We start from the raw sequence: 17789 nt of genomic DNA, 5'->3' as shown, positions 1-17789 counted from the left end.
GGTGTCACTGGTGATCTCATATTTGATATCAGATGATGTCATCAATACAGTCATTCGAGACCTAATCAGTGGGGTCACTGATGATGTAATTTGAGATCTCAAGTGGTTTCATGTATGATGTCACGAGCAGCGCATGGTAGGAGTTAGTTGTGATTTTCACAGCTTATCATAACTAGCGAAATCTCCGATATTTTCTTTAACTTTAATTTAGCAATACGTTTTTAACTGGATACATTTTCTTGTGCCACAATTTTATTTTAAAGTAGTTACTAGTTTCATAACATATTAAAAAGGTTTACATGGTTGTAAAATTGATGAGCTTATTTACCATTCCCACTTCCTTGGTAACATTTTCGCCATATCGTATGCTGGAAACAGCCATCTAGGAAAAAGTAGACATGAAAAAAGCCTTCAAACAAGACCATTTAAACCATGACGAAATTAAACAAAAAAAATAGCTCCATTTTTTAAGGCTTTGTGAAGGTTGTCTACCTCAAATGCATAGTCTGTTGTCCCAGAAGTATCATTTTTAGGAGCTGCAAGACAGACACAAAATTGTCACTACAAGTCAAGTAACAAATGCATCAGGGTTTCAAATAAAACAATTTGTGGCTGGAATTTAGGAGCGGCAATTCAACTGCAGTGTTGTATTAAGAGTTGCATGCGAAACCACACACACGCAAACCCACACACAAACAGGCTTGACAAGCACATATTTCCTTAGAATCCTAACATAACCATTTCAAATGTTTTATTAGTTCTATCACACATCACATAGTTGTTAGATGAAAACACCACATTATGTACTATGCATTATTGTTTCTAAAGCCTGCACTGTTTTATGTGGTGTGCTTTGCCCCATTATAAAATATGCACTGATGAATCCATCTAGTAATAGTTCTTATTTGCCATAAACTCCCATATGCAGACTACATGGATCCGGTTTGGCTATCTCAATGCTACATAAAGCACCTACACCAAAGTGCACCACACAATTACCCAGTCAATATATAGTTAACAGATCCCATGGATTGAACCCAATGAACCTCCGATATGACAAAACTGGATAACAGACACCCAATTGCATTTCCCATCCAACATTTCCTACTACAACAACTTTACCGTTATGCTTGTAATTTGCCTTACCCAAACTGAACACACAAGACAGAACCATGATACCTCAATAATAATATTGGGGTGTCCCAGTATCATGCAAAACCTGGGAAATCGACAGTATACAGAAAGAGGTTCTGCTGTGAGCGAAAACTACTTTTTAAATAAATTTGTCCTCATTAATTTAGGACTATCAATTAATGATACACAAACACACACTACTTACCATAAATATTACTACAAATGACAAATATTTCTGGGAAAAATATGGTGAAAATTGGATCGCGCTGCCGAGCACTACTGATTTAAACAGTACGCAGGAGAAACGTAGAAAGCACTGGTTGCTCCTTAAAGTATTGTTTTGAAGCAGAAGGTATCTGCAGTGTTGGAATGCCTTTAATTGGCTCATTCTTTTAACTGGCCTTGGGGTAAAAAGACTCCAGGGATTGAGGCTTTGATTGACTCTAAGTGGAGAGTGCGCAATCCAATTTTCACCATATTTCTCCCAGAGATATTTACAATAACAGGCTGAACTCTCTTGAGTTTATAGCCCTGATGAAGACCCCATGGTGGTGATGTCCATCCACACTCGTATATGTTAGGGGTCGAAACATCGACGTTAACTGTATAAGCGTTTCCTTCTCAAATAGACAAGTCCATGTTTTGAATGAAAATCACATGTCTATTTAGGGCCTCTTTAGTTCTTTTGGACGCTGAAACAAGTTTCTGTTTATATGTTATTTATGTTCATATTTTTATTTCCTAATATGTTGGTATCTGTGTAACTTTTCAATCACATTCGTATGTCACAAATCAATACTTTTGTATTTCTTGTCTTTTAGTTTCAATTTGTACAATGTGTACTAGTCCTGCCTTTTATATGGCTGAGATACCCGCCACCCCCTCTCAACACAATCCCCAAGGATGGGAAACCGGAAACAGTTCTGAACTTTTGGAAGGCGGGAGGGAGTGACCCTCCCGGCGTATTTATTAAAATATGAAACAAAATCAAAAACATTAAAATAACAGTTTCATATTATGTACAATTTTATTTCCACATTACGATGTTTTGGCTAACCTTAACATATTTCTAATACAAAGGTTCTCCTAGCCGAAACTAACATCCTACAAATACGTTTTAACTTAAAATTGTACATCCTAACGTTAAGGGCCAACGGCAAGGTCGTAACCGGTGTCAGATCCCTAACCAGAATTACCCCCTCACTTGCGAGGGGCGACCGCACAGAGGGCTGTACCTCATGTGCACATACCAATTTCCCTTGACTTGACGGGGGCCCCAATGAACTCGACGCCATTTTATGGTCGTCCGAGGACTCGTGTGAGGTGTCTAGAAGGTAGCGTAAACCCCTTCCCCACCCCACACAACTTACCACATCTGCCGTCGCAGATGTCCTGGCCCCGGGAAATTCCCAGGAGGGGACCGTAGCCCCTCCTATCCAGGGAGGGGCCTTGACCGCCTTCCCTTTCCTTTCGGCGTCCCATCCTTAGAAGGGACCGCCTCCCCGTTGAGGGGCCAATGGCCACCTCCCCCCGGGCGCTCCCATCCGTAATGGGTGACGCCCCCACCATAGGGATCTTCCAATTACTGCTCACCGATCATGACCTTACCGCCCGACCAAAATAAATACGACATTAACTAGCAATACTAAATTAAAAACAAAACAATAACCGCTTTAAGTATGACTATTGGAACATCATTGATCAACACTGGTGCAACAATACTTTATTCGAAAAAACATACTGTAAGGAATCATTCACTTTATTGCATAGTAAAACCACACTTTAATCACAACAACCTGTAAGAAATCGAGTTACCACATCAAAACTTTATTTCAAAACCACTTGCTGTCTCCAGGGGCTGGTGGGTGGGTCAAAATTGGCTCTTCGTTCCGTCTCGAGCTCACGTGCAGCGGGGAGGTGCAGCTTCAGAGCACAGGAACAAGAGGATGCTTCCTAGGCTTGTTGCTCCTTTTATCCTTCTTCCGGCGGGCGTAAACCCGCCTCTGCCCGCCTCCGGGGGCATGGCTGGCGGCTTCAGTGTCTAGGACAACCCACTCTAGGGCGGGAGAAAGCGCGCCCAGGCTACGCCGCTTCGGGCATACCAGCCGAGACTCGCCTCCCGCCCAAGATGGCTTCCCGGGGGGATCGGGGTACTCCACCATACGTTCGGGGGGACCGAGTGGTCGCCCCTTTCCATTATTGATATGTTTAGTATCACATATGGTATATGATTTTCGAATTTATCGTTCAAAATGTTTCAAGTCAAATTTAGTTTTTGTTATTTGTAGTGATGTTTATGGTCAGTAGTGTGTTTTTGTGTATCATTAATTGATAGTCATAAATTAATGAGGTCAAATTTATTTAAAAAGTAATTTTCACTCTCATAGCAAAAGCATGATACCACCATGAGCATAATACAGCTGCAGATCCTTACAGCTAGGAAAGCGTGGTCAATTCAAAGCACTTTTCCCCACCACACCAACCTAAATCATAGAACTCATAAACGTTGCCTTATATATACTACATCACCATGCACACAGCATGGCATCATAATCATACACCTGGCTAATAAGGATTGTTTACAAACAATGTGCATAAGCAATGAACAACAGACTATGGAGTTAATCAAAAAGAGAGCGAAGTTCTTCGGCACATTCTTCCATATATATATAGAGCAGTACAAATACTTTTATGTGTAGCAAACGAATTTTACTTTCATGCTAATAAAAGCAAACCATCAGTAAACTAAAAATATAAGAAACCTTTGTTTACGTGTGTTTGGGTAGCAACCACACCCAACCATTATCTGGAAATCATGACGCCATTATGTGGCCATTATGTGGCCATGCTAGTCAAGGAAGACCCAATACAATTACTCATAACATAACATAGCAGTACCTATACAATTAGTCCACAGGCTTTTCCAGAACAACTAATTTATAGGAATGAACCTACCTGATGGATACTATCAGAAAATGTGTATACAGCAATAAAATACAATTAGAGGGTGGGTAACAGACAAATGCCACTCTCTAGATTGGGAAACATGAGAAGATCTCTGGAATGGTTTTATTGGACAATGAAAGAGACACCCAGGCATAGTTTTTCCAAGCTAGGCAACTTCTTACTTGTATGGCCTTGAATGTTGGTTTGATATAAATATTGAACAAATGGCCTAACAGTGGCATAGCAGCTAATAATAATACATCTCCAAAATGCAATAATTGATGCTTTGGCAGACATCTTCCCAGTTCATAGTTTCCAAGGTGTCTTCCTGATCTTTCAAGTCCAAGCTTTAGGTTGAACAATGAAAGGCAAAGATGGAGAGTCATTACCTCTTCTAAAACATGATACGTAATTTCTCTTCAAACTTAAAAGAACAGGAGGTATGAATAGTTTAAATGGTAATCTCAGCCAAGGCCATGAGGATTAGTGACTAGTCATAGCTGATGCCGGTAGGGAGAAAGATCCTTCCTGGTGTCCCTCACCAGATAAGTGCCCTTGTGGTAGCTGCAGCCAATCGGTCTAGTCTTGGCTATTCTAACACAAGCCATCTAGGGATACCTCAGAAGACCTCGAACAAACTACAGCTTCCTCAGAATGTGGCTGTTAGAGTAGTCTTTGAGCTGTATTGGCTCAACCATGTGACAGAGGCTCACCGCAAGTTCCCAGTGGAGGAAAGAAGTGAATTTAAGTCCTTATGCTTGGTACATCGGGGTCTTGGTGCTACTGGTGCTCCTTCCATTCAGAGCTGAATTTGGTGGTACCTGCCCTCACCATTGCTTTTTTCAGTCTTCCACTTTAGAGCAACAGTTCCTCATTTTAGGGAGAGTCATCTAGGAGGTAGAGCTTTCTCGGTTCTGTCTCCAAACGTTTTGATCAGAGTGGCACTATCCTTTTCATGAATCAGGAGTTCTTATTACTCAACTCTACTAAAGCAGTCCTTGCGGCAAGATGCCCCCAGCTGGCCATACATTTACAGGTAAATTATTCATTAAAAAATTTTCATATTGCACTTCTAAATTATTTGCTGATCATTGGTATTGAGTTAAATGCACGGAGGGAGTTTGACTATCCAAAAAGGGAGCCCAGGTCTTTTTGTTCTGGAAAAAAAAGGGATCCCTGGAGCTTTACACAATGGCGAAAAGCTCAGCTTGGAGGTGGCCAAGGTGGTAAACATCCATTTTTCAAGAAAGAGGATATCCCTTAAACATCTTGGAAAAATCAGTAAATAAATGCAATGTCAAATCACGTACCGATCTATTGAAAGGAACTAAGAAATTGACTGAGAAACGTACAGTGATAGTATCAAGATACTCTACGAAAAGTAATGCTTACAAGCAAACCATTCTCAAACACTGGCAAATCTTATCGAATGAACCTGATTTTAAATCGATCTTTCAAGAACAACTAAGATTTGCATTTACCCGCAGTAAGAATATCCTAGATAAACTAAAATCAAATGCGAGTCTCTCGAAAATTTTTCCAGAAGGAACAACTTGAGACTCCTAAAAATACCGGAGGGAAAAGAAGGAGGAGACTTAAAAAAGTTCGTTGCAACCCTACTAAAAGACTCTCTAAACTTGGATGAAACTTTGTCTGAGATAGAAATAGATATTCAGAGGGTACACCGGGATCCGTTCCGCCTTAAACCGGGCAGGGATAAACCAAGGAAGATCCTAGTGAACTTCTTAACATATTCCTTGAAAGAGAAGATCTTGACCGCAGCCCTGAAAACCAAGACTTTGAAAGCCTCTGACTTCTCTTTTGAAGTGAGATCAGACCTCTCTAGAACAACGCTGGACAGGCAGTGGGAATTAGGTCAACGGATGGAGAAGTTCAGAAGCCTAGGAGCTACCGTGCAATTGAGATTCCCTGCCTTTCTAAGGATTATGTACAATAATAAAATGTACAATGTTAAGTCAGATGAGCTACTTGCCACTATTAGTGAACACGCAAACCCTCCTGACCGTGGGTGAAATTCTTGTAAATATTTGTAAATGAGTTAAAGGAAAGAAAAAAAAAAAAGGGGGGATAATGTGGGGAAATAAATAAAAGGAAAAGAAAAAAGGAAAAGGAAAGAGAAAGGGGGAAGGGGGAAAAAGGAAAGGAATAGAAAAAAATATAAAGAACATAAAAAAAAATTAAAAAAAAAAAATACAACAACACGCGAAATTATTAACACTTTGGTGAGGATACACAACTTTGTTATTAAAACACTATTGGGTGATACATTATAAAAGGTTACTAATTGGGAATTTCACTATAGATTTCCACCCCAGTATACTCATGTCAAAATCTCTGTGCTAATAAGTTGTAATGATATCTATCTTTTGATTCCCACACTATTCCCCAAATCTATACTTGGATATCAGAGTATTATCAATAGCAATAATATGTTATTATAGAATAGCCATTAGATAAGGGGCCTACAATTTTGCTTTATGTATCACCACTGCTTATATTTTAAGCATAGTGACCGTTAAATTGATTAATAATATGGACACTAGGGTATGGAGCGGGAGCATGTCAGAGACGACAAGCTGGCAAACCATCATGCCAGAGCAAGTCGGCAGGGGTTTTCTAGGGGAGGGAGGGGGGGCGGGGGAGTAATGCAAAATATAAAAATCCTCATAAACCGAATTTTATAATAACGAATAATATGGATCCAATTGTGTCTCAAAGTGACTGCTTGGCTAAAACAGAAAGAGATATAGCTAGTGATAGGTTGTCTCCCAAAAAAATTAATAGAGTTGAGGGCTGGGAAACAGTGTTAAAGAGCTTTACAATTAATGTCAGACATTAAATTCCTATCCTGGAACGTAAATGGTCTGCGTGTTAGGGCTAGAAGAAATAGAATTTTACAATACTTAAGAGACTCACCCGCGCAGATCATTGCGATCCAGGAAACACATTTGAATAAACAGGAGATTACTGATATACTTAAAAAGCTTAAATGGGTCAATAAATTTATAACTACGGATCACAATGCTAGTATTCGTGGTACCGCCATCATCTTTAAAAAATCAGCAAAGGCCCAGATTACGGGTTGGAAAACAGATGCTAGCAGTAGATGGCTGATAGTCAATGCTCAATTATACTCAAAGGCTGTTACCATCATCAGCTATTATGGGCCTAACCAGGATGACCCTTCTTATTTAAATATTCTGCAAAATCAGCTGATTTTTTGCTCTGACCCCATAATATGGGTCGGGGACTTTAATCTGGTCTTAGATCCAAAATTAGACAAATCTGCAACCTCTAGGGCCGTAGTACATAGCAATATGAGGGATACACTGCGTAGATGTATGTCGAATCTTGGTTTAATAGATCTATGGAGACAAAGATCTGGGAACACTATGGGAGTCTCATACCACAACTATAAATACAGGCATAAATCACGTATTGATTATGCCCTATTTAGTCTTTCTATTAAGGATCAGGTTAAAAGCATAACATATCTGCCTCTACATCTGTCAGATCATTCTGCTATTTTCTTCACTATAAAATCAGAGCAGAAGTCTACTCACATATCTTGGTGTTTTGACCGAACAATTCTATTGGAGGACGAGGAGAAAGAGTATTTGATGCAGGAAACGGTTTTCTTAATAGAGCAAAACTTAGGCTCTGCCTCTCTGGTCATTGTATGGGAGGCTTGGAAGGCTTTCATCAGGGGTTGTATTACAGGTAGGGCCTCATTCAGGAGAAAGAAATATGAAGAGGCAATTCAACATATAGAGCAAGAATTGACCCATCTAGAATCATCAGACCAGTCCCCCTCTGATAATCAAGAGGAGAAAATAGAATTAAAGGCCAAGCTAGACACACTATTGCAGGAAAGGTTAAATAAAAGATGGCAGGCAAGCAAACTTGCCCACTTCGAATACGGTGAATCTGCTGGAAAATTGCTGGTTTGGAAAATTAAAGCTGATCAGTCCAGAAACTTTATTAAGGAAGTGAGGGTCGCTGGGGAAGCCAATAGTAGGTCAACAGATACAGCCATTGGGAAAGCCTTTAATGAGTTCTTCCAGAATATCTACACAGAGGAACTTAATGCTAATTCAAATGAAAGGAATGAATGGTTGAATAATATAACTCTCCCAGAATTGGAAAGTCATCAAACTGAAAATATAGATAAAGCTATAACAGAGTTGGAAGTTTCCAACACTATTAAACAACTAGCACAGGGTAAAGCAGCGGGACCAGACGGTCTCCCAGGAGATTTATATAGGGTACTTAATTCTACTCTTACCCCAGTCCTTACGAACCTTTTTAACAACATAATGATTAGAGGGGAGACACCACCAAGCTCTTGGGGGGAAGCCAATATAGCTTTAATATTAAAAACAGGCAAGGACCCAGCCGAGTGTGGATCATATCGCCCAATCTCGCTTCTCAACAATGATTATAACATTTTTTACCTCAATCTTGGCTGCGAGATTGGGAAGCGAGATTGGGTCAATTATTCACCCTGATCAAAAGGGGTTTATTAGGGGCCGGCAATTGGCCGACCTAACCTATGACTTGGTGGGAGCCGCGGATATTACTTCAACTTTCGGCTTACCCCTGGCTATCATGACCCTTGACGCTACAAAAGCGTTCGATAGGGTAAACTGGGTATATTTAAATTTAATAATGGAAAAATACCATCTGGGTCCTAATTTTTGCAGGGCCATAGGGTTACTGTATAATAACCCTAGAGCATCCCTATTAATAAATGGTACGCGAACAACTCCTTTCAAAATTAGTCGAGGAACAAGGCAGGGCTGTCCCTTATCCCCCCTTCTCTTTAATTTATATGTAGAACCGTTTGCGCAGTCTATTAGGGAGGATACTAACATTCCACATTTTACTTTTTCGGGCTGGGAAAAGAAGATCGGTCTCTATGCCGGTGATATAATCATTTACACAACTGATCCCGCGTTGGCATTCCCAATTATTATAAAGAAAGTGGAGAATTTTGGAAAATTTTCGGGATATGAAATTAACGCAGGGAAAACCGAAATTGTGGCTTGGAATATTCATAATCTCAAGCTCCCGGTAAAATCTTCACTGAGGTACCTGGGAATTACAATTACTAAAGATCTAGAACACCTGGCCCAAAACAACTTAGCCCGTATTTCCCGAGAATCTCAAACCTTGATGAAAGCTTGGTCCTTCCTCCCGCTCACCATCTATGGGAGAACCAGCTTGATAAAAATGAGTATCCTCCCGAAATGTACTTTTATTTTTAATTCCATCCCGTTAGTCTTCGATACCAAACAGCTTGCAAAATGTCAGCAAAATATAAATTCATTTTTCTGGGGGTATAAATCCAGCAGATTAGCTTGGAAAAAATTGAGAAGGAGAAGAGAAAAAGGGGGGCTCGCATTGCCAGATTTGGAATATTATGCTTGGGCATTTCATCTGACCCACTCTAGGATGTTACTTAAGATCCTTTGGGAAAATGCAAATGGGCTTATGTACAAGGCAATGCTAATGGGTTCGGATCTTCCAGTGAATGGATTTCTCTTTAAGTTCGGCCACCAGAGGTTCTTTAAAAAAATTAGATTAAAGTCAATGTTGGGTACTTTAAAAGAATGGTCTCAAATAAAGTCTAAGATCGGGATAGGATACCTATCCAAATATGCCCCGATTTGGGATTTACCGGGACTAGCATCACAAGAAGCCAACACAGTAAAAAGAGTCTTGCTGGATGCAGGTATCACACAGTGGGGCGATCTCCTGGTGGAAAGATCAATCATAGATTGGGAAATTTTTAACTTCAAGGTAACATCATCATTCTCTTGGTTAGTGTACTTGCAATTAAGTAGCTGGCTTCGGATTCAAACTAAGAAGAAAGCAATGATGGGAGAGGAGAGTCTGTTAGAAAATATCCTAGTCGAAAGACCTCCCGGGAAAAAGGAAGTAGCACTCTTTTACTGGCATATCATAGAGGATGGAGAGAGGGATCTCAACCTCCCGGAAAAACTCTGGGGTCCGGAGGGAGAACCATATATGGAGGACATATGGGAGGAATCTTTTACCCTGCTCTATAAAATTATCAAGCCAGCATGGCTGAGGCGCAACCACTTTTTTAGACTTCATAGAGCGTATTATCTCCCCAAACGCCTGTCGAAATTTCAACCCGGGAAGTGTTGTTGCAAATGTTCTTTTCTAGCTGCCTCAGATCTTCACATGTTCTGTGAGTGCCCGAGCATTGCTACCTTCTGGAACGAAGTCAGAACAACACTTGAATCTATTCTTGGTTCATCTATCCCGTGCTCATGGTTTTTAATTATCTTTGGAATAAACGACAATATCAAGGGATTAGAGAGAGAATTTCTGTTTTACGCCATTTTATTGGCAAGAAGAGAAATCTGCAAAAACTGGGTCAACATAAACCCCCCAACACATGCAGAGTGGCTGTCTTCATTATATGCAACGTCAAAGCAGGATCTATCTAGATCATGTAGTCCTCGATCTTTGAGATTTTGGGACCTCTAGATCAATTGGAGAAGGGACAGTTAGTCAACCCGGGTTTTTTTTTTTTTTTCTTTCCCCGGGTCCGATGATTAGGCCTAAAATCTCTCTGTCCAAAGGGAGGCACCGTACAGCTATTGGACAACTGGCCGAACTGGTCTGAAGGGAGAATGTTCGTCCAAGCTCTGCTGGTGACATGGGGTCGGACTCTCTGAGTACTTGGAGCTTACTATTGGGCTTCTTGGTGCTATAGGGGGGTCTGGCCTCTTGTTCGTGCGGATAGGAGCACAGTTGGATCGACTCAATGGCTAATGAGGACAAACAAAAACAAAAAAAAAAAAAACACTAAAATCAAATGCACAAATAACGGACACCAATGTATTCAAAGGAACGATTCCTTGCCACAATTCCAACAATTGTCACGCCATCATCAAAGGCGTTACCATTAATCATCCTCGAGCAGGCACTCCCATTCGACTCAAAGTGATGGCCACTTGTAATTCGATGAACCTGATTTATTTACTCAAGTGCCCTTGCGGCCTTGTTTATGTGGGAAAAACAACAAGAAAAATTAAAATCCGATTATCTGAGCACAAAAGCAATATAAGAACAAAAAATGAGAAATCAGCTGTAGCTGTACACTTTAATGATCGAAGACACAACATTGCTCAACTGCAATTCATGGTTCTGGAAACCATCACCAGCGTCGACAACCAAGATGTGAATAGAAGACTACTACAAAAAGAAAAATGAATGGATTTTTAGACTTGACTCAATGAAGCCCTATGGGCTCAATGACCGTTTGGAATTCTCCTGCTATCTGTAAATGAACATTTGAAATGACTTTTCCTCCCTTTTGATCTTTGAATACCTTAGATTTGAATGAACTGTTTATTTTTGTGCTTTTTTCACAATTCTCACATTTTGTTCTGATTATTCATTTTTTATATCTATATCTTTCGAATCACCATTTTTACTTTACTATTTTTTATTTCACTTGTATCACTGTTCGACACTAATTACGACTTTACTAACATCGAGTCATTACACTAACCCTGTTCTAAGATGGCCGACTCGTTTTTAGAATGAGTTACCGTTCTAAGATGGCCGTCACTTTTCAGCACGTCTCTTTTCAGACTTTGTCAGTTTCTTTACCACCCGCTCACTAACATTTATCTAGCGGCGGCATTTTTATTAAGCTTCTGAGACTAGACGTCGAGTGGGCTACTCGACAGCATAGACCGGTAAGAATTTTAGACCCGTTTCTCACCATGGTAAAGGGCTTTTCCTTTTGGTACACGCGGTGTGTCTATCATATCGTTAGATTGCAGGTTAAATCTTAAATGCTATTAACAAATTGCATCGCACTGCAATTTCAGTTCACTGTGAGATCTCTCTCCCTTGCATCTGTTATTCCAGAATTTACGCACGGTTTATTTGGCTTCTCGGCTTTCAACCTCACTACATTTTCTGCACTTCCTTTTCAAATTAGTTACCCTAGCTTTTTCCTTTCACTTGTATGCAGGAATTGATACAGATTTATTAAGGAATTGATACAGATTTATTATGTGGGTATCATCTCTCACTTGTTTATTTAACCGCAGAATAACTCTCTCTTTTGTCGTAACTTTCATACCTCTTTGCATAGTGATACAGCTTAATATGTTACAGATGTGTTATCAAGCTTCACACCCAACCCGTGTTTTTGTTTTAAGGTCCTGTTCCCAACTTAACATTTCCAGCAGCACACAGACTAAGCACGAGTGGTGCCCTCCTCCATGTTCACATGTGTGGTGTTATACATCAGACCCACTTTCACATGGAGACAAATGAGGGCCAGAAAGACAACTTTAAGATTCAGCAGATCAATGAATTTAACAATGTCCTGATCTTGACTCTGGACAAGATAAGTGTTTGGTAAAGATCCTTTGAAGACCCACAGCTAACGTTTGCAGTGAAACAAATGTGAGGAAGGAGATTCTTATTACCTATTGTTCCCTTTATGTTTCTGGAAGTATTCATTAAGGTCCTTCACCATATTCAACATTGCTGTGAGGTCACTTATAGGCTATGATGCATTATGTAAAGTCTGCATTAGTTATGGGACATAGCTTTGACTGGTCTGTCAACAGGGACAGCAGTCTTACCTCTTGTTCCTATTGATTCTTTGGGTTTAATCAAGGGAGGTAGAAGGGGTTGGTGAACCCTGTTTTGGTCCTTATCTCTATTGCTACATTTTAAAGTCCTACAAGTCCCCTGCTTACAACTCTTTAAATATAACATACTCTTTGGCAAAAATGACTTTGCCAGAAAGTCAAGATGACTCATATTCAACAATCTATTTTTTCTTGGGGGACGAGTGGCGAGTGTGAATCCAGGCAGGGCTCTCATTTGACCCTCTACAGAGTCTGGGTATGGACCAGCAACTTGCAGCAAACCGATGTCCCTGATGAGTTGGGTATACCTTTGGGTGTGCATTAAATAGACCATTTATCAATACATGTCTCTGTTGTACCTCAAATTGACCTTGTAATGAGTCAACGGGAATAAGCTAATTTTCTGGGCCTACCGTTTGAGCTCCCCACAGATTACCAGTCATGCTCCTAGTGTTCGATCAGTGATCTTTGCCCTACTGTCTCCATATGTCAGAAAAATGGGCACAAAAGTAAAGGTAGGAGATCAGATCATTAAGCCAAATGCAGATTATTTTTTATGCAAGGCCATAGCCCTCACTGTGTCTGGTGCTCCATTTGTCCTTCTTGCAGTTCTTTATTGGTATAAATGATCTTTTAGGTCTTCACCACAATTTATAAACAAGGAGCTGGAGCTAATTTAAGTACAATTAACTCATAGGAGCACAGTTACATTTATATGGGGAAGTTATTTAAATTATTTCAAGGGGGCACTCGTAGATGATATGGGCACTTCCCCATACAACCACTGCCAGGAAGGAACTAACAAACTGCATTTGCTCAGGCCCAGTTTCTCCCCCACATAAAAACTTTATGCTTAGTCAACAACGTTATACTCAAGTCACAATGGCGGATATCAGGACGTCTAGGACCACAGCTATGCTTAAAATTGGGAAATACATGTCCAAATTAAGAGACTTGTAAGGGTATTGATGGTAGGACAGAGTAAGCACCACCTGGTGACAGCATCTGTTTCTTAAATAAAAGTACTAAAAAGAAGGTGCCTAGACTTGTACAGGGCATCCTGTGGATGAGGAAGGAGGGGAAGCAACCCCTGAGAGACAGACCTTTTTACACAAATGTGAAAGGGTGTCCAGGGGTTGTCATACTCTTGCTTGTTCATCTTGTCCATCACCACAGCAGTTAGTTTTTCCACTGTATAAATGTTCTGCAAATTTGACCCCACATAGATATGGGAGAAGGGGGAAGGAATTCAGGCAATTGACAAACCTGAGGTATAGTAAGTCTTGCTGCTAACAAAAGGTGGGAAATCAATCTACCCAATAATGTATTATGTGGATGCACTCTTGCCTCGGCTATGCTCTCAAACTTCATAACCTGCTCACAGATGCATCCCAGTAGGCCGACAATACCTCCAACAAAGTGATGTGGCTCATTCCACCCCTTGGATCAGACTTCTGTTCCCAACCCAAGGAAAACTCTGCCCATACGGACAGGAACCAACAGAGGCCATTGGCAGCTGTTAGTGTCAAGAGCTAGACCCTGGGCTATCCAGGGTTCTCTGAGGTTTCTCAGAGTGGGGGGGGGGCGGGGGGGAACTGCACTGGGTGTTGGGCACCATACTTCCACTCTCCTTTCCACTAGTCCAGGGATGGTAGCCTGAGACTGGCAACTCAACCCAGGTGCCACTGGGGTATGGGGTGAACCTTTCCTCTCCCTGCCACTCCACCTGGGCCACTGTGCCCTCCGTTTGGAAGTGGTACACACTCTGGGTGACCACCCCTCTTAGCTATTCCACTGCTGGTGGCAACTCATTCCCCAGAATGCAGTCAGTGGGTATCTGGGTACTAACTATGACCCTTCTCTGGGTCACCTCCCCACCTACTCATTCCAGGGATACCAGGGCCATGTGACAGAACAAGTCCTGCGCCCGAGTTACCCTACATACCGGCCTGCTAGACTGATCTGGGGAACCAGCTTTTCCACTACCATGGTCTGGCTTACACCGGTATTCCTCAGAGCAGTAACACCACAGTGAGACAGTGGGACTCCATTCACTGTGACCTGGTGGAAGTGACACCTCCCAACTAAAGGATGCTAGGGCATGTTCTAACACCTGTCCCTGGGGACTATTTACCCCTAAGGCCACAGTGGGAACTCCTATAGGGTTCTCACCAGTGAGTGGTTCCTTAGGGCAGAGTTCCCGCCGCTTGAATCCTAACTCAGATCAAAGTATTGGGCTAGAAATGGGGCGCCCTGGACCACCGCTCACCATAACCTCCTCCCGGTTTCTCAGAAGGGGCATGGGAACACTTTCCCCCACCACCTTATTATGGGACTTCTCTGGGCCTCCCTTGACTCTCCCCTGACTCTGCTGTGGGGACCCTGAACCACCCTTCTTGGGGTCACTCCCAGTTAGCTTTTTACAGACTCTGGTAGAAATCCAGAGGTCTGCCTCCTGAGTAAGCTCCCTGGGATCAGTGTGCTCACTATCGACTAGGTGTTGGTGCAGCTCTATAATACAGATATTAAGCATGTTCTCCCTCAAAATCAGGTTGTACAGTCCAGTGAAGACATCAACTTTGCTGCTCATCGCCCAACCACTCAGTGCCTTGCTGGAATAATCTAAGAAATGCACCCTAGACTGGTTTGGGAATGTGTGGCTGCCCTTGATCCAAAGGCTGTACCTTTCAGGGGTCAATCCAAATTTAGCAAGTAAAATGCCCTTCATGGGAGCTTACTACATCTGCTCCCCCACCTCTAATATCAGATGGGTGTCCCTCCTCGCTGTGGTCATGTGCTTCCACAAGCTTGCTCCCAATCTCTATCTGGGACACTGTCCAATCTGAGGGATACCTCATATGCTGAAAACCATTTATCTATATCCTCTCTCACCACACAGCTGGGCACAAGGTCTTGCAGTATGCAAACTCTCACCTCTCCAGTGGACAGTGAGGGTACGCCACCACATTTGTTGCTGGACTCTACGTGCTTGGCTTTGATGTCCAGCTCTCTGAGATTTTGCTCATGTGCCTTTCTCCTCTCCTCTAAGGACATCTTCTTCTCCTCCAGGGACAACTTCTTTTCCACCAGGGCCAGGACAGTCCCCTCACCTGCCCCTTTTTCAGCAGCCTCCTTATTTGCTTCCAATCATAATTCGACCAGCTGCATCCTGCCCCCCCCTTTCAGCTTTCCTGTCCTTCAGTTCTTCTAGGGACAAGCCGCTGGAAGACAATGCTCCCGGCAGTAGGGCACCCTACAACTAGAGTACAGCCCGAGGCAATATGCCAGCACCATCCGATGGAATAGGTTACCAGGCCCTGTGTTTTTGTTTATGTACTGACAAATGGCTTGAATTGTATTGCTTGCACTGAAAGCACCTGCTTTCAGCAAACCAGGCTGCAAGGCATTGGTCAGGCCATAAAGAAGAGTGCACAGGGCTTAGGACTATGTTTGAGAACCAAATTGGCAGCAAATCCGTTGTGAAAAGTTTATTTACATGCGAGCGAACCTGCAAGCACTTTTACAGACAAGAGTGTACATCATTACAGGCAAGGATCTGATACAATACTATAGAAAACAAATATATATAAAATACAAATCGCAGCTTAAATACAGTGTTGGCCGCACATGCTTTACTAACTTTTCCTCCAGGCATTGCTTTCTATTGAGGTCTTCCTCACACCTGAGTCCCCTTCACAAACACGCCCCCTCCCTGGTATTGTAGCGACAGTTTTGGGACAAGAGGTATTAACTTGGCAAGTGTTCTTTGTTTTACAGCAAACAGCTAGCAGTTTACAGGCTCTCTTGTACAGGTTTTGAAAACATCTGTAGTGAAATTAAAGGGTTTCGCACATGGTTGTGTAAATGTGTTTGTATTTATATAGCGCCTTCTATCCAGGAGGTCTCGTAGCGCTGGATTTATACCGCTGTGGAGCCCTTCCTGGCTTTCCTGTGAGATGTCCACTCCTGGGCACCCCCAAGGTTAAGCCAGGCATCCAAGCGCTGCTGGGGCCGTTGTGGAGATTGAGCAAGCTATTGCCCAGAGTCAGAGTGGGACCCATGATTAGACTAGGCACCGAGACAAGAATTATCAGGTCCGGGGAGATTGAGTCCAAGAGCCGCCGAGGCGGGAATTGAACCCTGGTCCCGGGCCAGACCACTGCAAAGTAGTTTGCACCTACTTTGAATTGCACTCTGTTATGCAGTAAGCAAGGGCCACTGCATCGTGTCCCCTGGTGTCAAAGATTTGCAGCTCTGTTACTGGGTGTTTAAGTTTCATTGGCTGAAATCCCACTTTTAAGCTGCTCATAAGAACACTGCAGTGTCCGATCCAAGCTTTTCTATATTTCATGTCTTGTCCCCACACCTTATTTCAATCCCCCCACTGCTCCAAAGAGTTTTGGGCTGTGGAGTCCCTGATGTCAGCCAGTCCCCACGGAGCATACCGATGGCGAGTAGGCGGTCCAGGGGAACAGTACAGCCATCCCGCGCGGACGTTCCGGATTGCAGGGAGAGAGGAGTTCAAGCGAGCGTCTCCTGGCTTGCTGGGTTCTATCGGGCATTACTTGTTCAGCATTGTGTGGTGAAAACCTTAATGGAGGACCCCAAGAGAGGTGAGAGAATTGTAATAAAGTGAGATTCACACTGGATTAAGTTCAGTAGGTTATATTTAATCAGCCCCAACCAACAGTCAGCTAACAACTGACAAACATGGAATTACAAGATATGGGAACCTTGGGATCATGTGGTTACAAACCCTAGGTCCTAACATGGAACCAGAAAACCCAGGATGACAGGTCATCACACTTCTCCCACTTAAACACTAAACAGGTTTACATGTCCAGCAATGAAGTAGGCAACAGAAAGAAAAGGTAAAGCAAAGAAGAAACTATCTAAACATAATCACGCAAGTGAACAGGAGGCCTACATACTCTCACACTCTTGCGAGAATAATTAGAACGCAGATCAGGAACAGCAACAGCATCATCACATTTCCTCTTTCCACCAAAATGAGAAACACGACTATTGTTCCAGATA

At 42.2% G+C, this 17789-nt stretch overlaps 1 protein-coding gene across 1 annotated transcript in view; it reads right to left on the bottom strand.

The window, feature by feature from the left end:
• ADHFE1 (alcohol dehydrogenase iron containing 1) overlaps nucleotides 1-17789 on the bottom strand; it is a 359867-nt gene that overhangs the window by 270571 nt on the left and 71507 nt on the right. The window contains exons 3-4 of the mRNA XM_086965816.1: nucleotides 493-536; nucleotides 329-382 (exon numbers count right to left, since the gene is read on the bottom strand). Coding sequence (XP_086821942.1) covers nucleotides 329-382; nucleotides 493-536 — 98 coding nt within the window. The remainder of the gene's footprint in view (nucleotides 1-328; nucleotides 383-492; nucleotides 537-17789) is intronic.

The sequence above is a fragment of the Lissotriton vulgaris genome, chromosome 4_1 (genome assembly GCF_964263255.1).
Source record: "Lissotriton vulgaris chromosome 4_1, aLisVul1.2, whole genome shotgun sequence".
Taxonomy (NCBI): domain Eukaryota; kingdom Metazoa; phylum Chordata; class Amphibia; order Caudata; family Salamandridae; genus Lissotriton; species Lissotriton vulgaris.
The sequence above is the reverse complement of the archived record's forward strand: the minus strand, read 5'-3'. Positions and strand labels throughout refer to the sequence as shown.